Genomic DNA, 23,854 nt, shown 5'->3' with positions numbered 1-23,854 from the left:
ACTGTGGGTTCTCTATCAAGGCATACCAATTTTTATTATCTCTGATGGGAGGCAGTCACAGTATTTACAGTCTTAGGACAAAACCGAGCATCTACACTCATTACCGCCATCTCCCGCTCTCTGGAATAATTCTGCCCACGCGTCACATAATGAAGAAATACTGGAAGAAAGCAGGTGGGAAAGCAGACAGACTCAGAGGCTAGAAGCCTGAGGACCTGAGAAATAAAACCCTGATGACATCCCTGGGTTTTGTCGTTGTTATTGTTGTTGTTGTTGTTTACACAAATGCGAGATGAGGCAGTGGAGAAGCCTGTGTCCAGAGTTTATGCTCTATTAGAGGACCAGAAGGAGAATGACAAGCAGAACTGATGTCATTTGTGATAGTCAACATCATAACCAAGTCAAACCAACCCCATTCCAACTCTCCAGGGTCCACAGAGCTCAGCAATGAGGTGTGCCAAGCTGGCACATGAGGGGTTTTGCTATGTAACCCAGACTGAGCCCAGACCCTCAATCCCACTGCCCTGTCTTCTCCAGTATTGAGATTATTATAAGCATTGCCGCCATATGCAGTTTACTTAATTTTCTAAAGGCATAATAATAACCTTAGTGTTAAGAAGCCATAACCCTGGCTGTACAAAACAGAAGTCGTATTATTCTCTAGTGAGAAAAAGAGAGGGGGCAAATCCACAAGGGACATTACAGAGTTATCACTAACCAACTGTTCCAGGATCACACGTCTGTTTCTGTAAGTACAAACCATTTGAATTCTCCGTTAATGATGGGTTACAGAACTACATAAAAACCTGGAACATCCCAAGGGGAACCTTCAGGTGAGATTTCTGTGCCAAAGGTAGTTTGGGAAGAAAGCACACAAGCCAACACCATAAAATATCCGAACATTAAATCCTGGCTTCTTTGGATGTCAGCCTCAGTCGACATGGGGGAGGGGGGGTGTCAGAGCACAGAGGAGTGGCGTGTGCACTGAAGGAAAACTGTGCCAGGTGTTTCCCAGCATCTCAGAAGTGCAAATTCAGCAGGAAGTCCAACTCCCAAACTCCACCAGAAACGCTGGGGTGTAAATCAGTGCAACTCATTCCTTCAGAATGCATCCGGCTTCTGAGAATAGCAGAATCACAGTTATTAATACAACCACAATGACTAGTGAGTCTCGGGAAGCCCTCTGTATGCTTAAATTTTTTAAAGTTGAGATTTGAGAGAAAGAAAGGGCTTCTTTGCTTACTTTTTGGACAGAACTTTCCATTTTCAACTCAGCAGGCAAGAAGATAATGACTACAGAACTATGTGGGAGCCTAAGAGGTTTATTACAAGTCACTTTCTTCAGGTCTGTACATAGGTGGCTCAAAGTCAAGGCAATTTGAAACCAATGCATGGGTTTTATTGATGAGCTGAACAGGTATTGATGAGTAATGACAGGTACTAAATAAACTCTACTTTCCCTCATATTGCCTAACTTTGAAATCTATTTGCATATATATATATGAAGTCTGAGCTGAAAAGATGGCAGAATGCAATGATAATTTCAAGTGTTTTTGCCTCTGGCAATGCAAAACAGGAAAAAGGGAACGGTTGCTACTTAGAAATCCTGCAGCAATTGCAGCAAAAATAAGATGACAATATTCAAAATGACTTCTCTTCCTCACTTGAAAAAGCCTTAGATCTTAATTTTAAATGTGGAGAGCACACACCTTCTACCGGAGCCAGTGACCCCGCTGCAGGCATTCTCACTCAAATAAAGCCTAAAACTTAGGTGTGAGGTCATTGAAATATTCCTAGGGCACCCTTTTGCTCTAAAAGCCCTGGTAATTCATTGAAGTTCTAATTTGAATAATTGCATTCCACCTACATAAATCCCCTCTGTGGTTTCAACTGTATGCAGTATCAGTCTTCATTTCCTGAATTAAATTAATGTTGTGTGATACGGCGCTTCTGTAAGAGAAAAAAGTGCGTCTACTTTCATAGGTAACCTTTCAACAAGCAGTGGAACTGATTCATGTGCACTACAGGGAACAACAGGTCAGCACGAATAGTCATTAACCAGTCATTTGTGCCCACGATCATTATGTGCTGAGCATTGCAAAGGGGATGTCTCATCCCAACGACTGTATCTACAGAGCTATATTTAAAAAAAAAAACAATATGGCATAAGCTGAACACTGTTTTCAATTGAACTCATCATTGCTCACTAAAATTTTTGAGTTTCGTCTATGACTTACTGTCACCTACCCGGACTCTTTCCATCTGATAATCTGTATCTTTCTATTAAAATGGCTGATGAATTGCAAAGTAAAACTAGAAAACCAACATTAAGAAAAGAACTACTGAGGACTGTTTTAAAAGTAAAGAATTGTTTTTCAAAGAAAAAAAATCCTAAAAACAAATTTTCCCTGCTACACTGTAGCCAGTAAGTATTTGTAAAGATCTAAAGAACTCTTATATCAAAATTTACTCTCAGGGTAAATATTCGGTGTTGCCATAACACTAGCCCAGAAAGTCAAAAGAGTAAGAGTACAAATATCTTTAATTAGATTTCATGCTTCAGCCTTTGGGTTTTCTTAAATAATGTTTAAGTTACAAACTGACTTAAAGACAGGCCACACTAAGGTGGCAGTACAGTTGGGCTTGAGGTATCTGAAAACGAAAGATTTTCAAAACAGAGCAGATATTCCAGCTTCCATTTGTTTACAACTTTGTCTATATTTGTTTATAATAAAGTGAGGAATATTTCTTGGTAATCTCAAAAGAAAATAGCTTTTTAAGTAACCTCTATGACCAACCATTAATCCATGGAGTCCTCTTGGCTACAGGAACCACTTCCTAACTCAATTTTCCCTTCTTTAGCTTCCCTGAAGGTAGAAACTTGGTTCCACTAGTTGACTTCGGGCTTGCCATTAAACAAATTGATATGCTAAATTTAATAACTTTTCATTTCTGGACATACTAAATAATAACAGAGTATCTATCTGGGAGCTGGACATGGTCCATAGTAGATACGGTCATCATGCTGCAGGTCCTGAACTTCCTCTAGTAAAGTAAAAGTGTCTCAAAGGCATCTGCGTCTGACTCATTATCACGTATAGTATCTATCGCAGTGCTCTGTGCTTAAAACGACAAAGGGCTGCATCCCAGTACCGTAATCAGTGCTTTTCAATAGTGTCTATATCCCAAAATTATTCATGGATTTGAAAATGCAGAAACCATTAAAATAACCTTCTCACTTTTATATGTAATATCATTAGATATCACTAAATCATTACATTAAGTATTTTAAGGCATAAATTAAAATAATAAAATTGGGGTTAATTAATAAGTCCTCTTCAAAACAAAACAACGGAATGCCTATCTTAGTCAGGATTTCTATTACTGTGAGGAGGCAACATGACCTTGGCAACTCTTACAAAAGAAAGCATCTACTTAGGGCTGGCTCACACCTCGGAGACAACTAATGGACAGTTCGGTCCATGATCATCACGGCAGGAAGAATGGTGGCATGCAGGCAGACATGGTGCTGGAGAGGTAGCTCAGAGTTCTACATGGAGATTCCCCAGGCAGCAGGAAGAGGGTGAGACACTGCACCTGGCTTGATCTGCGACCTCAGATCCAGCCCCCAGTGACACACTTCAACAAAGCCACATCCACTCCAACAAGGACACACTTCCCAATAGTGCCACTGTCTACGCATCTTTAGCTGCCATTTTCATTCAAAACACCACAGTACCTTATACCAGGTTTCTAAAACCAATAATACCCACCACATGAATTCCAAATGACGAGGATGTATCAGTGAACAGTGCAATGTGGCATCTCCTCAGAACTAATGCACATGAACATGCAGCAGACATATGTGATGAGACTCATAGTCTTCGGGTAGCACACTTCCATCTTGAGTCTCTGTCACAGATGCTCGGCCCTGACCCCTGCTCATGGTCCTACGCCTCCAGCTGCCTCCATCATTCTGTAACACCCAGCTGACTTTCACATCTTTGCCATTGCTTTCTTCTTTCTTTGCTGTGTTTTTCCTTCCTGCCTCTTATTTCTCAGTCCTCCTTTCAGAGTTTTAAGCCTTAGTACAAGAACACCTCACCACCAATCCAGAGGACCCATCTTCAGGGACCCAACCATAGCCTTAGAGTGGATAACAGCCTCAGGCTGCATCCAAAAAAATATCCAGAGTGTTTCCTGTAGGATGTGCTGAGACATCTAGAAATCCCCACAACCAGAGAAATGGAAGGGCAGGCGTTTATTCCAATCTCAACCAATCTGCTGAACCCCAGGGTCTAGACTTGCTCAATGCATCGCAGCTGTGACTAGCAACAATGTCTTCAACTGTGTAGTCAACAAATGTATTCAGTGTAAATTTCTGGTCTTAAACAATTCTAGGTATGACTTAGTGATGTCTAATGTAGCTGTAAAGTAAATGATCTGTTAACTGAAGTTAATCTGAACTCCAGAGGCCATAGAAACAAATGCATTTCTCCTGTCTTTCCAGAACATCTATTCCAATTTCACCTAAAAACATTGTCCTCTTGGAAATGTCACCATGCTCAATCCTCACAAATAATGTGACTTAAATAGATGCTCTGACAAGCTGTGGTGGTACATGTCTTTAATATCAGCACCTGGGAGATAAAAGCAGGTCAGATCTACATACTGAGCTCCAAGCCAGCCAGGGCTACAGAGATTCTGTCACCAAAAAAATAAATTTAAAAAAATTTTAAAGATACAACACATACACACACATACACACACACACACACACACACACGTCCTTAATCTCACACAGTCACAGGTGAGAGTGTGTACTTATCCAATGCTATATCAACCATAACACTCACCCTGATGGTCAAAGTTGACCTATGTATATAGAAAAGAATTTGACAGAGCCTGAGTCAATCACAGTCTCCCCCTGCCCCCAGATTTTTCACTTTTTTATTGTTTTTATTAACCTGTACGTTTTTTCTCTCCTCCCCTCCCTTCCTCCCTCTTCCCCTCTATGCTCTACCAGGGCCCCCATGATCCCAATTTACTCAGGAGATCCTGTCTTTTTCTCCTTCCTATGTAGATCCATGTATGTCTCTTTTAGGATCTTCTTTGTTGTCTAGGTTGTCTGGGGTTGTGGACTATAGGTCATTTTTTTTCTTTGCTTTATGTCTAGAAGCCACTTATGAGTGAGCACATATTGTATTTGTCTTTCTGGGTGTATGATTTTTTTCTAGATCCATACATTTGCATGCAAATTTCAATATGTCATTTTTTACTGCTGTGTAGTACTCCATTGTGTAAATACTTGGTTATATACCCAGGAGCAATATTGCTGGGTCTTGAAGTAGATTGTTTCCTAATTTTCTGAGAAATCACCATACTGATTTCCAAAGTGGCTGTACAAGTTTTCCCTGCCACCAGCAATGGAGGAGTTTTCCCCTTATCCCATATACCATCAAGTATAAGCTGTCATCAGTGTTTTTGATCTTGGCCGAATATTCTGACAGGTATAAGATAGAATCTCTCAGATGTTTAGATTTGCATTTCTCTGATGGCTAAGGATGTTGACCACTTTCTAAAGTGTCTTTTAGCTTCATCTGAGATTTTTATTTGAGATTCATCTATTGAGAGTTCTCTGTTTAAGCCCCATTTTTTATTGGATTATTTGTTCTTTTGATGTCAAGTTTCTTGAGTTCTTTGTATATTTTAGAGCTCAGCCCTCTGTCCAATGTGGGGTTGGTGAAGATCTTTTCCCATTCTACAGGTTGCCATTTTGTATTGTTGACCATGCCCATTGCTTTATAGAAAATTCTCAGTTTCAGGAGGTCCCATTTATTAATTGTTACTTTCAGTATTTGTACTACTGGGATTATATTTAGGAAGTAGTCTCCTGGCCAATGTGTTCAAGTGTACTTCCCACTTTCTCTTCTATGAGGTTCAGTGTGTGGTTTTATGTTGAGGTCTTTGATCCATTTGGACTTCAGTTTTGTGCATGGTGATAGACATTTTGCATTCTTCTACATGTTGAATCCAGTTATGCCAGCAACATTTGTTAAATATGCCTTCTTTTTTCCATTTTATATTTTTAGCTTCTTTGTCAAAAATCAGGTATTTGTAGGTGTGTGGATTGATATCGGGTTTTCAATTCGGTTCCACTGGTCATCCTGTCTGTTTTTATGCCAATGTCAGGCTGTTTTCATTACTGCAGCTCTATAACACAGTTTGAAATCGGGGATTGTAGGACCTCCAGAAGTTCCTTTGTTGGACAAGATTGTTTTGGCTATCCTAGTTTTTTTGTTTTTCCATACGAAGTTGAGTATTGTTTTCGCAAGGTCTGTGAATTTTGCTAGGATTTTGATGGGCATTGCACTGAATCTGTAAATTGCTTTTGGTAAGATTGCCATTTTTACTGTGTTACTTCTACCAACACAAGAGCACATGGGAGATCTTTCCATTTTCTGGTGTCTTCTTCAATTTCTTTCTTCAGAGTATTAAAGTTCCTGTCATACAAGTCTTTTGCTTGTTTGGTTAGAGTTGCCCCCAAGATATTTTATGTTATTTGTGGCTATTGTAAAGGGTGATATTCCCCTGATTTCTTTTTCAACCCATTTATCATCTGTATACAAAGAGCTACTGATTTTTCTAATTTCAGAGAAGTGTGACATTTGTCCGGTGGCGACAGAATGGGGCGTTTTAAAGCATGTGAGTGGCTCGCACTCCACATGTCCTGACATGCATGGCAAAAAAAAAAAAAAAAATTGTACAAAGATGCAGATAGAAGCGAACATAGCATCAAAGAGACAGCTGGTCCTGGCTCTTCGTGACAGCGAACATGGCATCAGAGAAAAGGCTGGTCCTGGTTCTTCGTGAAGGCGAACACAGCATCAGAGAAAAGGCTGGTCCTGGTTCTTCATGAAGGCGAACATGGCATCAGAGAGAAGCCTGGCCCCGGTTCTTAATGACAGCTGCCAAGCTGCTGCGCCTATCATGGCTCCATCCTAAACCCTCCAATGAATTTACAGACCTAGGTAAATTCAAGCTATTTTCCTATAACCTGTAACCAAGGGGATTTGGCACGCAGTACCAAACAAACTCCAAGGTAATAAACTGCACTTGTTAAGCGTAGAGCTGGGAATGATGCAGGCATTACTAATGCACCTGGTAGAGCTGGGAATGATGCAGGCATGACTAATGCACCTGCAGAGTCAAGTGTATCTGTGTAAGGCTAATAACAGTCAGCTGAATGGCATCTGGGAATGACATGACTTAATGCTTTCTTCTTTGCCTTCCTCACTAGGGATAAACTTTGTTCTTCCACAAAACAATCAATGTCTTGTGAGCAAAAATCATACTTCACATATTTTAATGAATGCCTTTGGTGTTCCCCACCATAGCCATAACTATATGCTCTCAGTAGGAACACGTTGAGCTAAAAGTATGAAGATTAGGATACTATGATATAATCCCCTGGAATATCATTAGATTCCAAGTAAGGAAGTCTTGTATTCTACAGAAAAAAAAAAATCCTTCTGTAGATAGTGGGAGTTGTGTAGCAAAAGAACACTAAGAACACTGGAGAAAATCATTATTAATCTGATTATTACTAAAAGGTCCTAGGGCTCCAAAAAGGATTTGGTTGGCTGAGAAGAAGCCGGTTTTAATCTGAAATGATAAATCTGACTCAAAAGCTCTACAAAGCAGATCTACCTTTCCCCCTGGGGATTATCTCTAAGACAAGGCTGCTAGGAATTGAAAACAAAAGAAATAAAACATAAAGACCAAGCCTTATTAAATGTTTTCAACTGCATTTATAAACAAAGGCAGATACCTATGAGTCATATGCTTTGCATGCTGCTGTGTGTGTTAAAACATTTCTTTCATCAAATTAATAACCAAATTTACTGGTGGCCTGCTGTGGAAGGAACTGGAAATGGATGGTTTGAGGTCAAGATCATCTGACCAAGAGGAGGGCCTAAGGACCCCTCAAATGAAGGAAGAAAAGCAAACATAAACACAACCTAGCATTACACTAGCCTCCCCCAGAGGCCTCAACCTAACAGTCAGCTGACCTCCACACTGAGGAAAGGGTCTGATTTTTTAACACCATAATTATGTTGGAATACATCCATCCTTATTCCTTAAAACTGGTGCTTTAACTAGTTCTAAGCAAAACAAAGAGAAAAACCTAACTAGATTACTAGAATCTTTTGGAAGTCTATATATTCACTTAACGTATTTATTTGACAGAGATATTTGGCGCCATGCGTGACCTTAATACATGCTGATGACAACTAAGAAAAATCCTGCTACAAAATGCGAGCTGCTCAGCTGCACAAAACTTCTCACCAAGTAAGCTTCTAAACACCAGTTCCTCAATAAAACCTCCGCTGAGTTACTCCACAAAATTATTTGTACGAAATTTCTGGGCATCTCCACTCCAAGGCCCTTCCACTATAAACTGTATTTAATATTTTTACTCAGTGTGGGCTGACAAGACGAGTCAGCAGATAAAAAATGCTTGCTGAGCTAGCCTGGCTCCAAGAATTCAATCCCTGAAACACAAATGAACTCATACTCCATAAAATTATCTTCCGACCTCTATATATGCACTATAGTTATAGCATGCACACACCTGAACACACACACAAAATAAAAATAAAAGCTAACTTAAAATTTTTTAATGCAGTTTTAATCAGTAACTCACTTAAAGACCATATTGGAATGTCTGGAATCAAGAATCACTTACATAGACTTTCTGACAAACTGAAACACATTAACTGAGTCACTGAATCTAACCTAAACAAAAGTATACTGTTTTGATTTTGGGTGTTTTGGTTTGGTTTGGTTTGGTTTGGTTTGGTTTTTCAAGACAGGGTTTCTCTGTGTAGCCTTGGCTATTCCTGAACTGTCTTTCTAGACCAGGCTCACCTCGAACTTGCAGAGATCTGTCTGCCTCTGCATGGGAATAGAGGTGTGCACCACCACTACCTGGCTAATTTAGTCTTAAACAGGTGTTTAAATGTAGACATAGTCATAAAAAAAAAAAACACCATTTAATACAAAGTCTCCATTTGTAATTCACAGAAAATTCAAAGTACAGACCCAGAGGCCTACTTGGCAGTTACTTCTGTTCATCTCGACTCTAATTATAATAATAGTTATCAGGAGCCTTTAAAAGAAAGTTGGGGCCAGGCAGTGGTGGCACACGCCTTTAATCCCAGCACTCGAGGCAGAGGCAGGTTAATTTCTGTGAGTTTGAGGCCATCCTGGTCCACAAGAGCTAGTTCCAGGAGAACTAGTTCTAGCGCCGTTACACGAGAAACCCTGTCTCAAGAAAACCACAAATTTGGAAAAGAAAAAAAAAGTTGAAAAGGTGAAACTTCAGTTTCAATGTCTCTTTGGACCCTCTCGGGACGCAGCACAGAAACACTAGGGTGAGCTCTTATTCCCAGTACGCGAGAGACAAAGGAACACGGGCTTTACAGAACAAAGCGGAACTTGTGCTCACCTGCATCGAGGCTCCTTCCACTCGCGCCACGCAGGCGACCCGATCCAGGAACGTGACTGCCACAGGCACTGCCACAAAGAAGCCTTTACAGAAGGCCTTGAAGTATCTTCTCAGCCAACCTTGGGACTGTGCCATACCTAGGTACACAAGGACAATCAGCAGAAAATTAGCCAAAAGAAAACAGATAAACAAAGTCGCCAAAACCATATAGGGAAACACAGGAACTGGCTGTACCGTGACTCTGTGGCAGAGCATGGGCTTAGCACCCACAAGGCCCTGGGTTTGATCCTAAACATCATAAAAGAAGAGAAAACTTAGCTAGAGCATGGCAACCCTGTTTTGTAGCATACTTCAGCCCCATGCCTAGAACTAGTAGGTAAGTGTGCCTTAAGGCCCAAAGGGAAATGCATGAACTGGGATTATGTCTTTTCAGCTTGTCTTCTTAGAAACATTGGTGAAAAAACTAGAAACACAACAATTCTAAAGGTAAATCCTTTCTGCTGCTCTAACCGTAGAGAAACCCAATCTAATTTCCCTAATAGAAGTTCAGTGAGATGTGTTGACCCAGCTGAAAGCTCCTTCTGAGCCTCTCTGACTAGTGTGACCATGTTACGAGGTGTGGTCAATGCCATCAGCAGGTATTTCAAATTCCCGGAGTGCACCCTCCAAAGCAGCGTACACTGCTCTCTCTCCATGCTCTGGACAGAAGGGCAACACTGCCGTGGTGGAACACTACACTCTACCAGGCACTGTTTCTGTTCTCCATCCCCCCATAGTACACTCTTACCCAAGCACAACCCCGAGGGAGTCCATGCACTAAGGAAAACCGGTTCACATCACGTCACGGTGGGGACTCTATGGGAAAAACGATGTGAGAACCACCAAAACCAGGCCGGCTCTAACGGACTCTGCTACCTCCTCTCTTCCTAGACAGAATTCACGGAGTGGCGCCCTCCCGGAGAAGTTATAAACATAGTGCCCATTTCTTTCACCCGCCAGGACTAAGAGGAGGTGGGATTGATCTGAGAACCTGACCCCCAGAGCCTGCTCTTCACTGCTTACTGGGGAAAAATAATCCTATCTCTTCGCTTAACCTGTGTGGTTATTGGCTCTGCTCACGACCTGAAGAAGCAAGATTTTGTTGTGCAAAAATTGGTTAGGAGTAGAAACAAAAATAGCCATTTAGGCTGAAAGACACTTAAGGAAATGCTCAACATCATTAGTCATCAGAACAACTCTGAGACTCCATCTTACACCTGTAAGAATAGCCAAAATCACAAACACTGATGACAGCTTATGCTGGAGAGGCTGTGGGGTAAAGGGAACACTCCTGCATTGCTGGTGGGAGTGCAAACTGGTACAGCCCCTTTGGATATCAATATAGCAATTTCTCAGAAAATCAGGAAACAACCTTCCTCAAGACCCAGTAATAACACTTTTGGGAATATATCCATAGGGTGCTCATTCATACCACAAGCATTGTTTGTCAAAGCCAGAACCTGGAAACAACCTAAATGCCCCTCAACTGAAGAATGGATAAGGAAAATGTGGTACATTTACACAATGGAGTAATACATAGCAGAAAAAGATAATGACATCTTGAAATTTGCAGGCAAATGGATGGGGCTAGAAAACATCATTATGAGTGATGTAACCCAAACCCAGAAAGACAATTATCATATGTACTCCCTCATAAGTGGATTTTAAACATAAATCAAAGAAAACCAGCCTACAGATCACAATCCCAGAGAACCTAGACAACAATGAGGACCCTAAGAGGAACACACACAGATTTAATCTACATGGGAAGTAGAAAAAGACAAGATTTCCTGAGTAAATTGGAACCATGGGAGAGGGTTGAAGGGGAGGGGAGAGGAAGGCAGGGGCAGAGAAAAATGTATAGCTCAATAAAATCAATTAAAAAAGGAAAAAACAGCCATTTCAAGCTATAAATTAAAACTATTAAGACTGCCAAATAACAAAATAAAAAGGCCTAAGCCCCCACACTAGCAGCTTAACTGTCTGACACTATTTTCACCCAGGAAATATGCCACTTCCTATCATCTTAAAAATGGTGCTAGAAAATGAGTCCTGATACAACAAGGAAGTCTATGACAGATAGGGATAGAAATCACTGCCTGAGAATTCAAACCACAAGCATCCTTCCCCTGCCCTATAACCACGTGATGAACAGGTTTTCTAGGGTTCAGGAGACTCCCCCTCGCTGCCTCATACAATGAAACCTAATGAGTGAGACGCCATCCTGTTAGGACAAATGGAAGTAGTCGTGCACACCAGGAACACCCTGCGGAAAAGGAAAACTCACATTCTTCGCTGCTGCATTTACACAAGATCCAGGCACAGCGCCCGGCCAGAGGCATAGGCAAAGGAGGAGGATGGGAGAGTGACAGGGAACGCCTGACATTTTTCTTTTTAATATAATCATGAGGCTCCTTCGGCCCTAAGCCTACAAATCAAGCTTGCTTCCCAGGAAACTTAAGGTTTCTCGTCCTCCTGAGAGTGGGTCCAGAAAAGGTGAGAAAAGCAATTAGACCAAGTGTCTGCCAGGATGGCACAGGCCAAGACTTCATTTTGACTTTTCCTTTTAAGTTCCCAAAAGCCACACACACACACACACACACACACACACACACACACACACACACCATAAAAATGATAAGAAGCAAAAACTAGGTAAGGAAGCTAGAAGTGTTCTGGTTTGTGTGGAAACTGGACCCGCAGGACCACGTTTTAGATGCTGGCCCCAGTCAACAGGGCTGTGTGGGAAAGGTTGTAGTTGATGAAGGTTCGGTCTCCACTCTGCTGCCTCTGCCCCACGACAAGAGCTGTTCCACCCATCCCAGTGCACCCTGAAACTGAGAGCGGAACAAATCTTTCTGCCCTTGATGTTGAAGGTCACTAACACGAGAAGGAAAGAGGACCTGAGAAATTCGCATGATGAAAAAGAAGGGAAGGAGGCCAAAGGGGAATGAGCATTAAGAACAGGAACTGGAACTGGAGGCGAGAAAGGGTAATGGGTGAATGTGTTATATATACGCATGAAAATGTACGATGAAGCCCAAAATTGCATATTAATTAGTATATATTAATAAAGAGCATTTAAAAACCAGAAAAGTAACAATCAAATTCTTTCCATATACTTATTTCTCAAGATTTTCTTTGGCAAACTATATAATTTTAAAGAAAAATTTTAAGACTTAACTTAATTATTGACTTGTTCTGCATATGAGAGAGGAGGGTGTGCACACACAGGCAAGTGCCCATGAGACCAGGGGCACCAAAATCCCTGAAGCTGCAGTTACAGGTGGTTGGGATCCACCTGATGTGGGTGCAGGGAGCTGAAGGCAGGTCCTATGGAGGAGCGTATGTGTCTTCCACGAGCCTTCTCCCTAATCCCTGGGCCACATCATTCAACCACGACATGTAAGTCAAGAAAGAGGAGCTTGTGAAGAAAGAACTTTGCTGTGTATAAGACAAAAGCTGATGTACTTATGGAGCTATTGTTCAGTCCAAGAATCTACTTCATTTTATCTTGAAGGAACTGTTCCCTCAATCTGAGATTGCTAGAGAGACCTGTGGATTGAGAGCCTGTTGTTTTTCAGACGGCAGCAGAACATTCTCCAGTTACCCACCCAGGGCAATGGCTCTCAAACACTGGCCACACGCAACATGAAGAAACACTACTTCCAAACCAGTGGTCCTCACACACACGCACATTTATACAAACACACACACCAAAGGAAGAAGCAGCTGAGTCCATTATCTTTCATTAAAACAAAAGACAAGTGAGTTCAAGGTGAGTTCCAGTCTAGACGGGGTTAGATAGTACAGCCCTGCTCCGTGAACAAAAATGAACTGTTAGGTACAAATAAATAAGGTGTTTTCTATCATATACTCAAGGCTCTTTTCATTTATCTCCACCTAGCTGGTATATGGATATCTTAATAATAAACTAACTTTAATAACCTTAATTATACCACAAAAGGGAAACTACCTGACCTGGACTAATTCTTGTATAATAATTGTAACTGAGAGTGATATATATATATGTGTGTGTGTGTGTGTGTGTGTGTGTGTGTGTGTGTGTGTGTGTATGGTTAAAAATGAAGACCAGCAAAGTTTTTGCCGTTTTCAATATATATTTCATAATCCTAACATTCACCCCAACCTGCAATCTGTTATATCAAACTGAAATAAATGTAACTGCAGACTGTCTTTAGAAAATAAGCAATTTAAAAGACATGTGTTCATTCCAACTAATCTACCAACTGTAATATTAAGTAAAATTATGTATGAGTCCCTACATCTGGTACCCAAGAAAGGTGTCTGGCCCAGGATGCCGAATGTTTCTACCAGCAGCCTCATTATTGCATCGATGAAACCAGAAGTCCATTCGACACGTTTCATTCATTCAGACCCAACTGCAATGTGAGCCCTTAATAAAATTAATTTCTCTTCTGTGGTGTACTTCATCTATAATTCAAATAAATTTGCTAACTCCCTTATACACACTGACAATATATGTAATATACATTTCTTTTCTTTCCTTTTCTTTTTTTGAGACAAGGTTTCTCTGTAACTTTGGAGCCTGTCCTGGAGCTAGCTCTTGTAGACCAGGCTGGCCTTGAACTCATAGAGCTCTACCTGCCTCTGCCTCCCTAGTTCTGGGATTAAAGGCGTGCGCCACCACCGCCAGGCTTTTAATCTAATTTTCAACAGCCTACCTCACCAATGACACACCAATGACCCACTATGCTCATTCACATCATTTAACAGGAGAATAATTTTTGGTATTTTTATTTTATTTTTTTAAGATTCAATTTTATGTTAAAAACATTTTGCCTGCATGTATGTATGTGTTGAAGGGTCCTGCTGCTTAAGGTTGCAGTCCACCACGTCCGGACAACTCTCTGAGCTTAACACCAACATATACTACTAGCTCTAGATTCTGCCTATCCCATGGTTCGTACTTGATACACAGAATATGCTCCCCTCATCTTCACTTGATCACACTTCTCATGGGAGCGTTCCTTCACTGGCCAATGGGAACATCAAGTTCCTTGTGCCGGTGCCGCTTGTCACACGGCCTGCACTGCTTAGGGACTGACCTAACTGGGCACAGAGAATGAAGGAATCACGGACACACATTTAGAGAAGCCGGGATTCAGAGGGCAACACACTGTGATGAAGACACACCAACAGCGGAAACCAGGGAACAAGGGCACTGGGGTTATTGGCATGGCCATGCTCACATCAACGACACGTTTGCTCAGGACTTCACCCGTTCCCACTCACACCAAATCAAAGCTTTTAAAGCTCTACGGCAGAGACGGTCGGGTAAAATTTACCATTCGTTGCCTTATCTATGCAACTGCCAGAGAGTCAGTCCAACACCATCTCTAGGTTTTTGTTCATAGTTTAAATGCTGAAAACCACGAAATTAATGAGTACCTAGTACCAGCTTCCTCTCATAATACATCCTTTAAACAGTAACAATACGGCACTAAAATCACCCCCACACAGTATGGAAAACTGTTTTTCAGCTCCCTCCTTCCACTAGTGATTACGCCAGGGATGTAAGTGCAAAGCTTCGCTCCTGAGAAAATTGTTGCTTAAGAAGTAAGCACACCTGGTTCATTGCTGAGGTACTTAAACTGAGAATAATTTTTAAAAAGCTTTCAGATTCAGATGGAGTTGCATTTACAGCTGGTATACAGCACCTGTCAGCAAAGGCTTCCTGATGATGCTGACCCCAGCCACATAAGCGCCCACACTATCAGTTCCGCCTCTGTTTGCTGTGCTTTGATCATGCATGAATTCATCTAGCACAGCTCTGGAGTCTACTTATAGTTCAGCCTGTATGAAGTCACCATTCACTTGTCCTTAGTAGCAAGGGTGAGAAATAGGTGTCACGTCACCCCAATAATAAACACTGTTGAAAGTTGTGTGGAAAATTTATGAAAAGAGGGGAGTACCTTAGACACATGCTAACTTATAATCTGATCATAGTTATCAATCGAGAGGATGGAAGAAATATCCAACTATCAATATCAGACATATAATAGCAGGGATACATGATATCTGCCATGAAATTCCCAAATCATTCAAAACACACACACATACATACTGGGTACCACATTTGCACAAGAAAGATTACTAAAGGCTGCCTTTGTGTGAGCCAATGAAAGAGACAGATGAAGAAAAAGATAAGACTATTTCCCAAAGGATGTAAAAAATCCAGGAAAAGGGCAAGCTACCCAAAATGGAAGTCTTGGTTCCCAGGGGCAGAGAAGAGAAGCAGAGAGGCAGGTGCGAGCCAGGCTGTCCACCCCTGAGAACAAACCTACGCCCCTCCCAAGCCTTAAAACCAGCTGAGGGTCCTGGCAAACAGTCCTCTAACAGACAGGACAGTGACAGAAATCCCATCCTGTCACTCTAGATGGCTGGCAGAGCAGCAATAACAACTACATTGTTAAAAACTCGGCTGCTCCGGGGACCTCCTATAAGGGGATATTTCGGGTCAACGGGCCTCAGCTGAACCTGGCCACAGCTGAGGGGATGTCCAGAAGGGCAACTGACGGGAGCAAGAAGGCTCGGCACTGGCACACCAAATGATCCAGGCTGCACAAGGCTCAGACCAATCGGGGAAGTTCACAGAGCAAGGCCTGACCCTCAGAAGCCAGGGGCAGACCTCATCTGCTGACAACTACCCTGGAGTGTAAAGCTGGCTTCCTCTTCTCAGACAGTCACCAGGATGCAGTCCTGGGTGGCATGTGACAGACGACACCACTGGAACTTATTCTCACCCCCAAACACCAACAGTGCACCCACTTAGTCCTCACCATAGGCACTATCTGTCTGCATGAGTTTGGATGCCTAAACCACAGTCAAACCCTAACAAGTAGAAGAAGCACAGTTACCTAGGAATAGAGCTCACTGACACAATGTGTTAGCACACACAAGGTCCTGGCTTACCTACATAGTGCTACAGGCAAAATGTTCTTATTAATATATGTGTAAACCAATAAAGCACATACTTGGTAACCCTTAGAACTTAAACTGCAGTATCAATTCCACACCTGTATTATCTGACACAGCATTTTTCACTTGAAAATCCTGAAAATGTATAAAAGTGTCAAGAAAAAAAATGAGCAGTTAAGAAAAACAGCCAGAAATTAAAAAGAAGAATAATAAAGTTAGCTGTAAAACATGCTGCATCCTGGCGAGGAACCTCGTGAAAGTAGTCCTGGGGGAGCTGACTACATGGCCCTTCATCTTGACTTAGCATTGCATCTTTCATACAGAAAATTTGAAGTCTTTACTGTTAAGCTGACATGTATCTAGATACTAAGACAGTGACACACGCTCAGTTTGAGTCAGGACTGTTTGAAAGCAAACTGTTCTCAGAGCCATACTTTAAAATACCCGGCGACGAGAGAAAACACTGCCAGGAGGCAACCAGAATGCAGAAAAGCATAAAGGCTTCCCAGCTTAGGCTAAGGGTGGCTTCTACTTTGCCACACTGTCCCCAGAGCTGGTGAAAGTGCAGGCCCCTTCCTGCCTGCGTGGGTCTAGAGGCCTCTATGGAAACTTCAGCAGAGGGCAGGGCAGGGAAGTTGGTGTTCAGGCTGTGGCTCATGTGTAACAGGGAACAATACAGGTCATGATGAGAACACTTGCCCAGTGAGCATGAGGCCAGCATCTTTCCCTCAACAAAACAAGAAACAGAAATGAAAGCAGATCATATGACCTCGGACAGACCATCTCACTGATGCCGATGTCTTTACTGATGAAAATCCATGGAATTTGGGGTGATTAAAAACATGCATGTCAGGCACGGTGGTGTAAACCTTTAATCCCAGCACTACAGAGGCAGAGGATCTCTGTGAGTTTGACGCCAGTCTGGGACAGCAGGGACTACACAGAGAGATCCTGTCTCAAAGCAGACAGGGGAATAAGTATTTGTATGCATTTTTAAGTGAAAACACACATTTTAAAAAAAAAAAACATAAAGTAGATCTTTTAATTGATATAACACCTAGTAAACACCATTCTAGCTTCATTCTGTTGCTGCGCTAAGACATTCTGAGCCAGGCGGCTGAGGGTAGAAAGGGTTTATTCCAGCTCCTGATTGACAGTCAATCATTGAGAGAGTCAGGGCAGGAACTCAAGCAGGAGCTTGAAGCAGTAATCATGGGGGATGCTGCTAACTCACGCCTAGACTCCCGCTTAGCTAGGTTCTTACACAGGCCATGAGCACCTGCCCAGGAATGTTGCCCTTCACACAGTAGTTCCGGCCTTCTTACAGCAGTTAGCAACCAAGGCAGTGAACCGCAGACATGGACGCAGGCCAATCTGATCTGGCCAGTCCTTCAGATACAGCTTCCTCAGTTAAGACTTCCTTTTCTAGTGATCTAGGTTGTATCAAATTGACAGTTAAAGCCACAGAGGCAATATAGTGAAAGTCTGGTTCTCTTTAGAATCTTCCCCTATTCCAAAATAGGGCAGATGAAGGACAATTATTATTGGCCAGCTAATGAGAACCAGGGAGTGCCAAAGATGTGTTTAGTGTTGCTGTGTTCTGAGAATATTTTAAAAATAACATACCGAGAATAAGGGTGCACACCTCCAAACCCAGCACCTGGGAGGCTGAAGCAGAATCACCGTGAATGAAGTCAAAGCTAGACTAAGCTACGCGACACATTCAAGAGAGTATGGGCATTAAAAAGGAAGATCCTGTCTCAAAAACAATAGGAGATAGATAGATAGATAGATAGATAGATAGATAGATAGATAGATGCTTGAATAGGTAGATGGATAAAAATGCATGCCTATGGCAGATGAGACAAAAATAAAGCAGAGCACTGTCATAAAGAACAGAAAATAAGGGCCTGAACCATGCCAAGTAAAAAAGCATAATGCATACCAGGTGGTGATGGTGCACACCTTTAATCCCAGGCAGATCTGCAGAGGCAGGCAGATCTCAGTGAGTTCAAGGTCAGCCTGGTCTACAGAGTGAGCTCTAGAACAGTCAGGCTATACAGAAAAACTCTGTCTCAAAAAAAAAAAAAATAGTGAGAAGTGAGTTAGACTGCAGGTGTTAGCTTAAGAAGGCCCATGAGAGCCACATAGAGCAGCCAGCATCTCTGACCCTAGGACTGGGTCAGCAGGGACTGGCAGATCCCTTCCAGCTCGCGGGCCAGCCAGCCTAACTGAAACACTGAACTGTAGGTTCAATGAACACCTTGTCTCAGAAAATAAGGTGGAATACAATCAAGGAAGACGCCCCAAGTCCACCTCTGCCCCCCCCACATGCACATACAACAGCACACACACACACACATACACACCTAAACGCATAAACACAGAAGCCAGAGTGGTCACGGTAAAACTTTTCTAACTCTTCTGTAAGTTTAGCCCTTCCATTAAAATGTTAGAAATAATGTCAAAATAACTTACATTTAGTAAATCTTTTAAACAAGAACACTATTTTTCAGAGAAGAACTGCATATGAGGTAGTGAGAACAGCAGAGGGCAGGCCTTTCGAAACCATATAAAACAAAATCCACAGCACTTCCCTGGGTCTTCTGAGAACTGGCTCACACCAATCTTATCCTGTTATTCCCTATAAACACCATTTGACATATTTACAATAAAAGCCATCTCCAATTTCAGCAGCTGAAATACTATAGATTCTGAAAAAAATAATTTATCTTAAAATTGGCAGGGCTGTGAGTTGCTTTTTAGAGAATGAAAAAATCCAATTTAATGATAACCATTAGCAAAGAGAAGCTTGTAAACTTTAAGTTTCAATAACCCACAGATTTGAATTTCAACACTGTGCTGTGTCTTCCTAATTTAATGCAGAAGGCATGACCACTGGCATAAGAGAGGCAAAAGGCAACGTGGATTTTAACCCAACAATGCAGGTGACATCAGCCAGGTATTTACCCACAGCCCAAACAAAGCAACTGGAGGATTCTGAACTAATTTCATCATAAACATACTTACTTGCAAAGCTATATTTTTAATTAGTAGAGAGTATTACATAATATTATAATAATATTTCTAAAGGCTGTTAGGAATACTTATAAAAATAAGAAAATGTTGTATTATTTATCATTTGCGTCATCTGTAAAATGGACTTTATAAAAATAAAATAAAGTTTATAATGGGAAAACTCCCTCATTCCAATATGAAAAAAAGAAGGAAAAAAAAAACACACAAAGGGTAGCAAGATGGCTCAGCAGTCAGAAGAGCTAGCTGCCAATCCTCATGACCCGAGTTCAACCCCACCCCCAGAGCCCACACAGGGAAGGAGAGAATACACTCCCTACAGAATTGTACTCTGACCCCATCTCCTGGGCTGTGTTACATGGCCCTCCGCACACAAATAAATAAGTAGATAAATGTAACATTTAAAATTAAAGGAACAAGAGTAAGAGAAGAAAATAAGGTAACAGGCAGAACCTAGAAAGGCAAGACACAAAATAAACGAGATGAGGCAGGAGAGCAGTGGGAGGAGACACCCCATGAATGACGGCTCTGAAGTGACCGAATGAGCTTTTGCTCCCCATGGACTATTTTGTAATAGTCCAAAGGGCTATTAGGGGTCAACAGTGAGCGCAACCTTTCTTTTTTGTGTGTGTTTTGTTGATTTTTAAGATCACGTTTCCAGGGCTGGGAGACAGCAAGGAAAACCTTGTCACACGAACAGTAAGAGCTGAGCTGAGATCCCCAGAACCCAGGTAAGAGCCCAGTGAGCTCGGTGGCCTTCCTGTGGTCTCAATGGGCAGGGAACAGAGACAGGGTCTCTGGGGCAAACTGTTACCCCATGAGCTGTGGGTTCATCAAGACCCTGGGTGAGCAGAAGAGAAACTGAGTAAGACATCCACTGTCAACCGTGGGCCAACACACATGTCCAACAACACACACACGTATGCATACACAAGTGAACACATGGACACCGCACACACAGAACATGCTTCCAGGTCCTCATGATAATCCTATACTGAGCTCTGCTCTTAATGTTTCAAAAATACTATATGCCTCATTAGATTAAAATTGCCTCGAGTGAATATAACGTATCAATTCGAGTTCTTAGAAGAATTGAGATGAGGGTTTGGTCAGGGCTTTGAGTGGAGTAAGGTTTCTCCAATCACAGACCACAGACACAGAGGAGAGGGAAGTGTTTCTCAAAAAAAAGTCAGGGAATCAGCAAAGTTATGCCAGCCCAGGGACTGATAGGACTTCTCATAAAACGAGAAATATAAATATTGGAAACACAAACTCCTGCAGCAGGGAAGGACATTAAGGTTCTGATTAGTCTGTCAAAAATAAAACCTGTCCAAAGCATAGTTGGAATATTTGGAAAGGTGCCCAGGGCCCGTCCACGGCAGCTGCAGGTCTGCGGGGAGCTCACGCAGCAGTGGCCGGGCTCAGTGCTGGAAAACATACAAGCCAAAGGAAAAGATTTATGCAGTTTACGGCAGAAGCAAAATAATAATAATAATAATAATAATAATAATAATAATAATAATAATAATGAAAATAAAAAGCCTCCTTTGTTGTATGACTGGGATGGCTGAGGGACTGTGGACTTACAGCATGATTGCATGGTGCCCACACCTGCAAACACGGGCAGCAGTTCCGAAAGGACAACAAAGGTCAAGGTGGAAACAGAACTTAAATAAATGAATAGGTAAACAAATACAGTCAACAGGCCACAGGAAAAAGGAGCTCACGTCGTGAAGCCTGGAGACCAACGCAGATGGAGCACAGCACTACCCAGACTCCAGTGTCTGCTGCAGAGAAAGGCCAAGGATTATAACGAGCCTCTGACAGGTTCGGGAGCATATGGGGCTGGGACGCTAGAGAGGCTGCCCTCTACATGAACGCCTCCTCATTGTCACATACTTGCTCATGCAGTAGAGGATACTGCTCAAGATACCTGAGAAACTTTTCAGAACCTGTAAAATTTTAAACGTACGATGCCCTTAAGTTACTATAATTACGTATTTATCAAAACACTCAGAATTACTTGTGGAAGCACAAAGCAGTGTAGGACAGTTTTTAAGAACGCTTTAACGAGTATCCATGATGAAACACAATGATCCCAACTATGTAATGCCAAAAAATATGAGATAGAGACAGCATATCACCAGATTATCAACATTATTTTCCATACATTTTTCATATACTTGATCACTGAGATAAAATGGCTTTCTAAGCAGTAGAGTACAGCAGAACGAGGCATTCTACTACCGTGATGTGAGACTCTTTAAACATGAGGGGCCTGGACTTTAGGGGCTGGAGAGAGTCTCAGCTCTTAAGAGCACGGGCTGTTCTTTCAGAGAACCAAGGTTCGATTTCCAGGATCTCTACATGGTGGCTCATAAACATCGTAACTCCAGTGCCAGGGGATCGGATGCCTACTTCTGGTCTCCATGGGTACCAGGCAAGCACATGCAGTCAAAAACACTCATACACATAAAGTAAGTTTTTAAAGTCACTATTATAAAACTTGTGATTAATGCAGTGTGTGTCCATTTGAAAGGGAGAAGAAGAGAAAGAGAGAGAAAACAGAGAAAAGTTGTGGTGGTTTTTGAATATCTGTGAGTTCTTTAAAAGGTAAGTTATTCAAAAAATGAAATGTAATATACCCATTGTGGAAATATTTTGTTTGTATTTTAATAAATAAAACTTGCCTAAAGATCAGAGTGCGGAGCTAAGCCACTAGAGGCTAGGCACACACACCTTTAATCCCAGGACTGGGGAGACAGAGGAAAATGGATTTCTGGTAGTTCAAGGCCACCTTGGGCTACACAAGATTGAATCTATCTAAAAGAGAAACAGAGCTCACACAAAGGTGATCCCAGCACTTGGATCACATGCCTTTAATCCCAGCTCTAGGGAGGTGGAGACAAGAGTGATATGGCTGAGCAGAGAGAGGAATAGGTGGGAGGAGTTAGGAGCTCAGTGAAGTCTGAGGCAGCAGTCAGTTTGAGGTTGTAGTCGAGGCAGTCAGTCTGAGGATTCAGTTTGAAGATGCAGTCTGAGGTTTCGCAGAGACAGGATTGCCCCTACCGTCTGAGCATTGGTGAAAGTAAGAACTCCCTAGTGGCTGACTGTTCTGCTCCTCTGATCTCTCAGCTTTCATCCCCTCATGTCTGACTCTGGATTTTTATTATTAAGACCAATTACAATTCATGCTACAACCCCTCCTCTTAATAGTGGATTAGACTTAGCTGCCTTCTTCTAGAAAAAAAAAAAAGCAAATACCCTGTTGTTTTGTCGTTCTGATTCTAGTCAAGAAAAGAATGGCTTCTTACAGGCATTCCTGTTTTTATGCAAGCCCTTTTACACACCATTCTTGCTTTTATTCAAACCTGTCCTGAGAAGAAGTAAGACTGTATGCCAGGTCGCAGAGTCCCCCAAAGAACACCAAGGAATCCAAATTCATATGCAAAAGCAAAGAGTCTTTATTCAACCTCGGGCTTGGACCTTCAGTGTGCCTAGCATAGCAGGACAAGATCAGAGTCTCAGCTTAGTTGTGGTGGGGTTCTTATCATAGCAGAGGTTGGGGTAAGGGTTCTAAGGTTCAGGGACCCCTGATGGACATATGTTGCCATGTGAACAAAGTGAGAAAAGCATTAGTTGGGAGCCAGAGTCCTCACAGTGAATAAAAAGAGCATGGGGAAGTAGTGGGTGTGTCTCAGACACAGCCCAAGGCTTTACTACCAATCCTCAGCAGCTGCTGAATGCCGCACAGGGACATGAAGGGATAATATGAGCCTTGAAGATCATATCCCGCAGCCAACAGCATGAGTGTGCCACGCAAAGACGGAAGCACCCGAAAGCAGCACAGGCCCCTGCGTGAAGGCGCTCACACCAGGCACACACAGTGAAGCCTGGTATAAAACCTCTACCGCAGGGAATCAGCACAGACAACTGAGATGGGATCACCTTGTTTTCTGGTCTCATCACTATTAAAGACAGTGCGCAGTTCCAAGTGGTAATACTAGATAAAACCAGTTTAATTTAAGTCATCTGTGGTCAAAAAGTATTCTAAGCCATGTTGGGGAGAAAGGCTTTCAGAGGAAGAGGGAAGGGATGATAGAGGGCAGTAAGGGGTGAAAATAACCAAAATTCATATTATATACATGTATAAAACTGTCAGAAATTATTGAAAAATATGACCAAGGATAATGCTGAAAACGTTAAAGAAATTTCACATTTGTGATTGTGCTCACATGAAGTTCCCTTTGTACTTTCAAAAAAGACCTTTAAATTCATAAGTCATACTTCTACACCAATTTCTAC

General features: G+C 42.0%; 1 protein-coding gene across 7 annotated transcripts in view; it reads right to left on the bottom strand.

Annotated features, from left to right (window-relative positions):
* The window catches only part of Immp2l (inner mitochondrial membrane peptidase subunit 2), a 786,207-nt gene that overhangs the window by 738,196 nt on the left and 24,157 nt on the right, over positions 1 to 23,854 (bottom strand). For all 7 annotated transcript variants that reach the window (XM_050158683.1, XM_050158677.1, XM_050158681.1 and 4 more), the window contains exon 3: positions 9,512 to 9,648. In XM_050158683.1, the coding sequence (XP_050014640.1) occupies positions 9,512 to 9,646 (135 nt within the window). In that variant the 5' untranslated portion in view covers positions 9,647 to 9,648. The remainder of the gene's footprint in view (positions 1 to 9,511; positions 9,649 to 23,854) is intronic.

This window comes from Alexandromys fortis, unplaced genomic scaffold, assembly GCF_014885135.2.
Source record: "Alexandromys fortis isolate MF-2015 unplaced genomic scaffold, M_Fortis_MF-2015_v1.1 scaffold_101, whole genome shotgun sequence".
NCBI classification, from domain to species: Eukaryota; Metazoa; Chordata; class Mammalia; order Rodentia; family Cricetidae; genus Alexandromys; species Alexandromys fortis.
The sequence above is the reverse complement of the archived record's forward strand: the minus strand, read 5'-3'. Positions and strand labels throughout refer to the sequence as shown.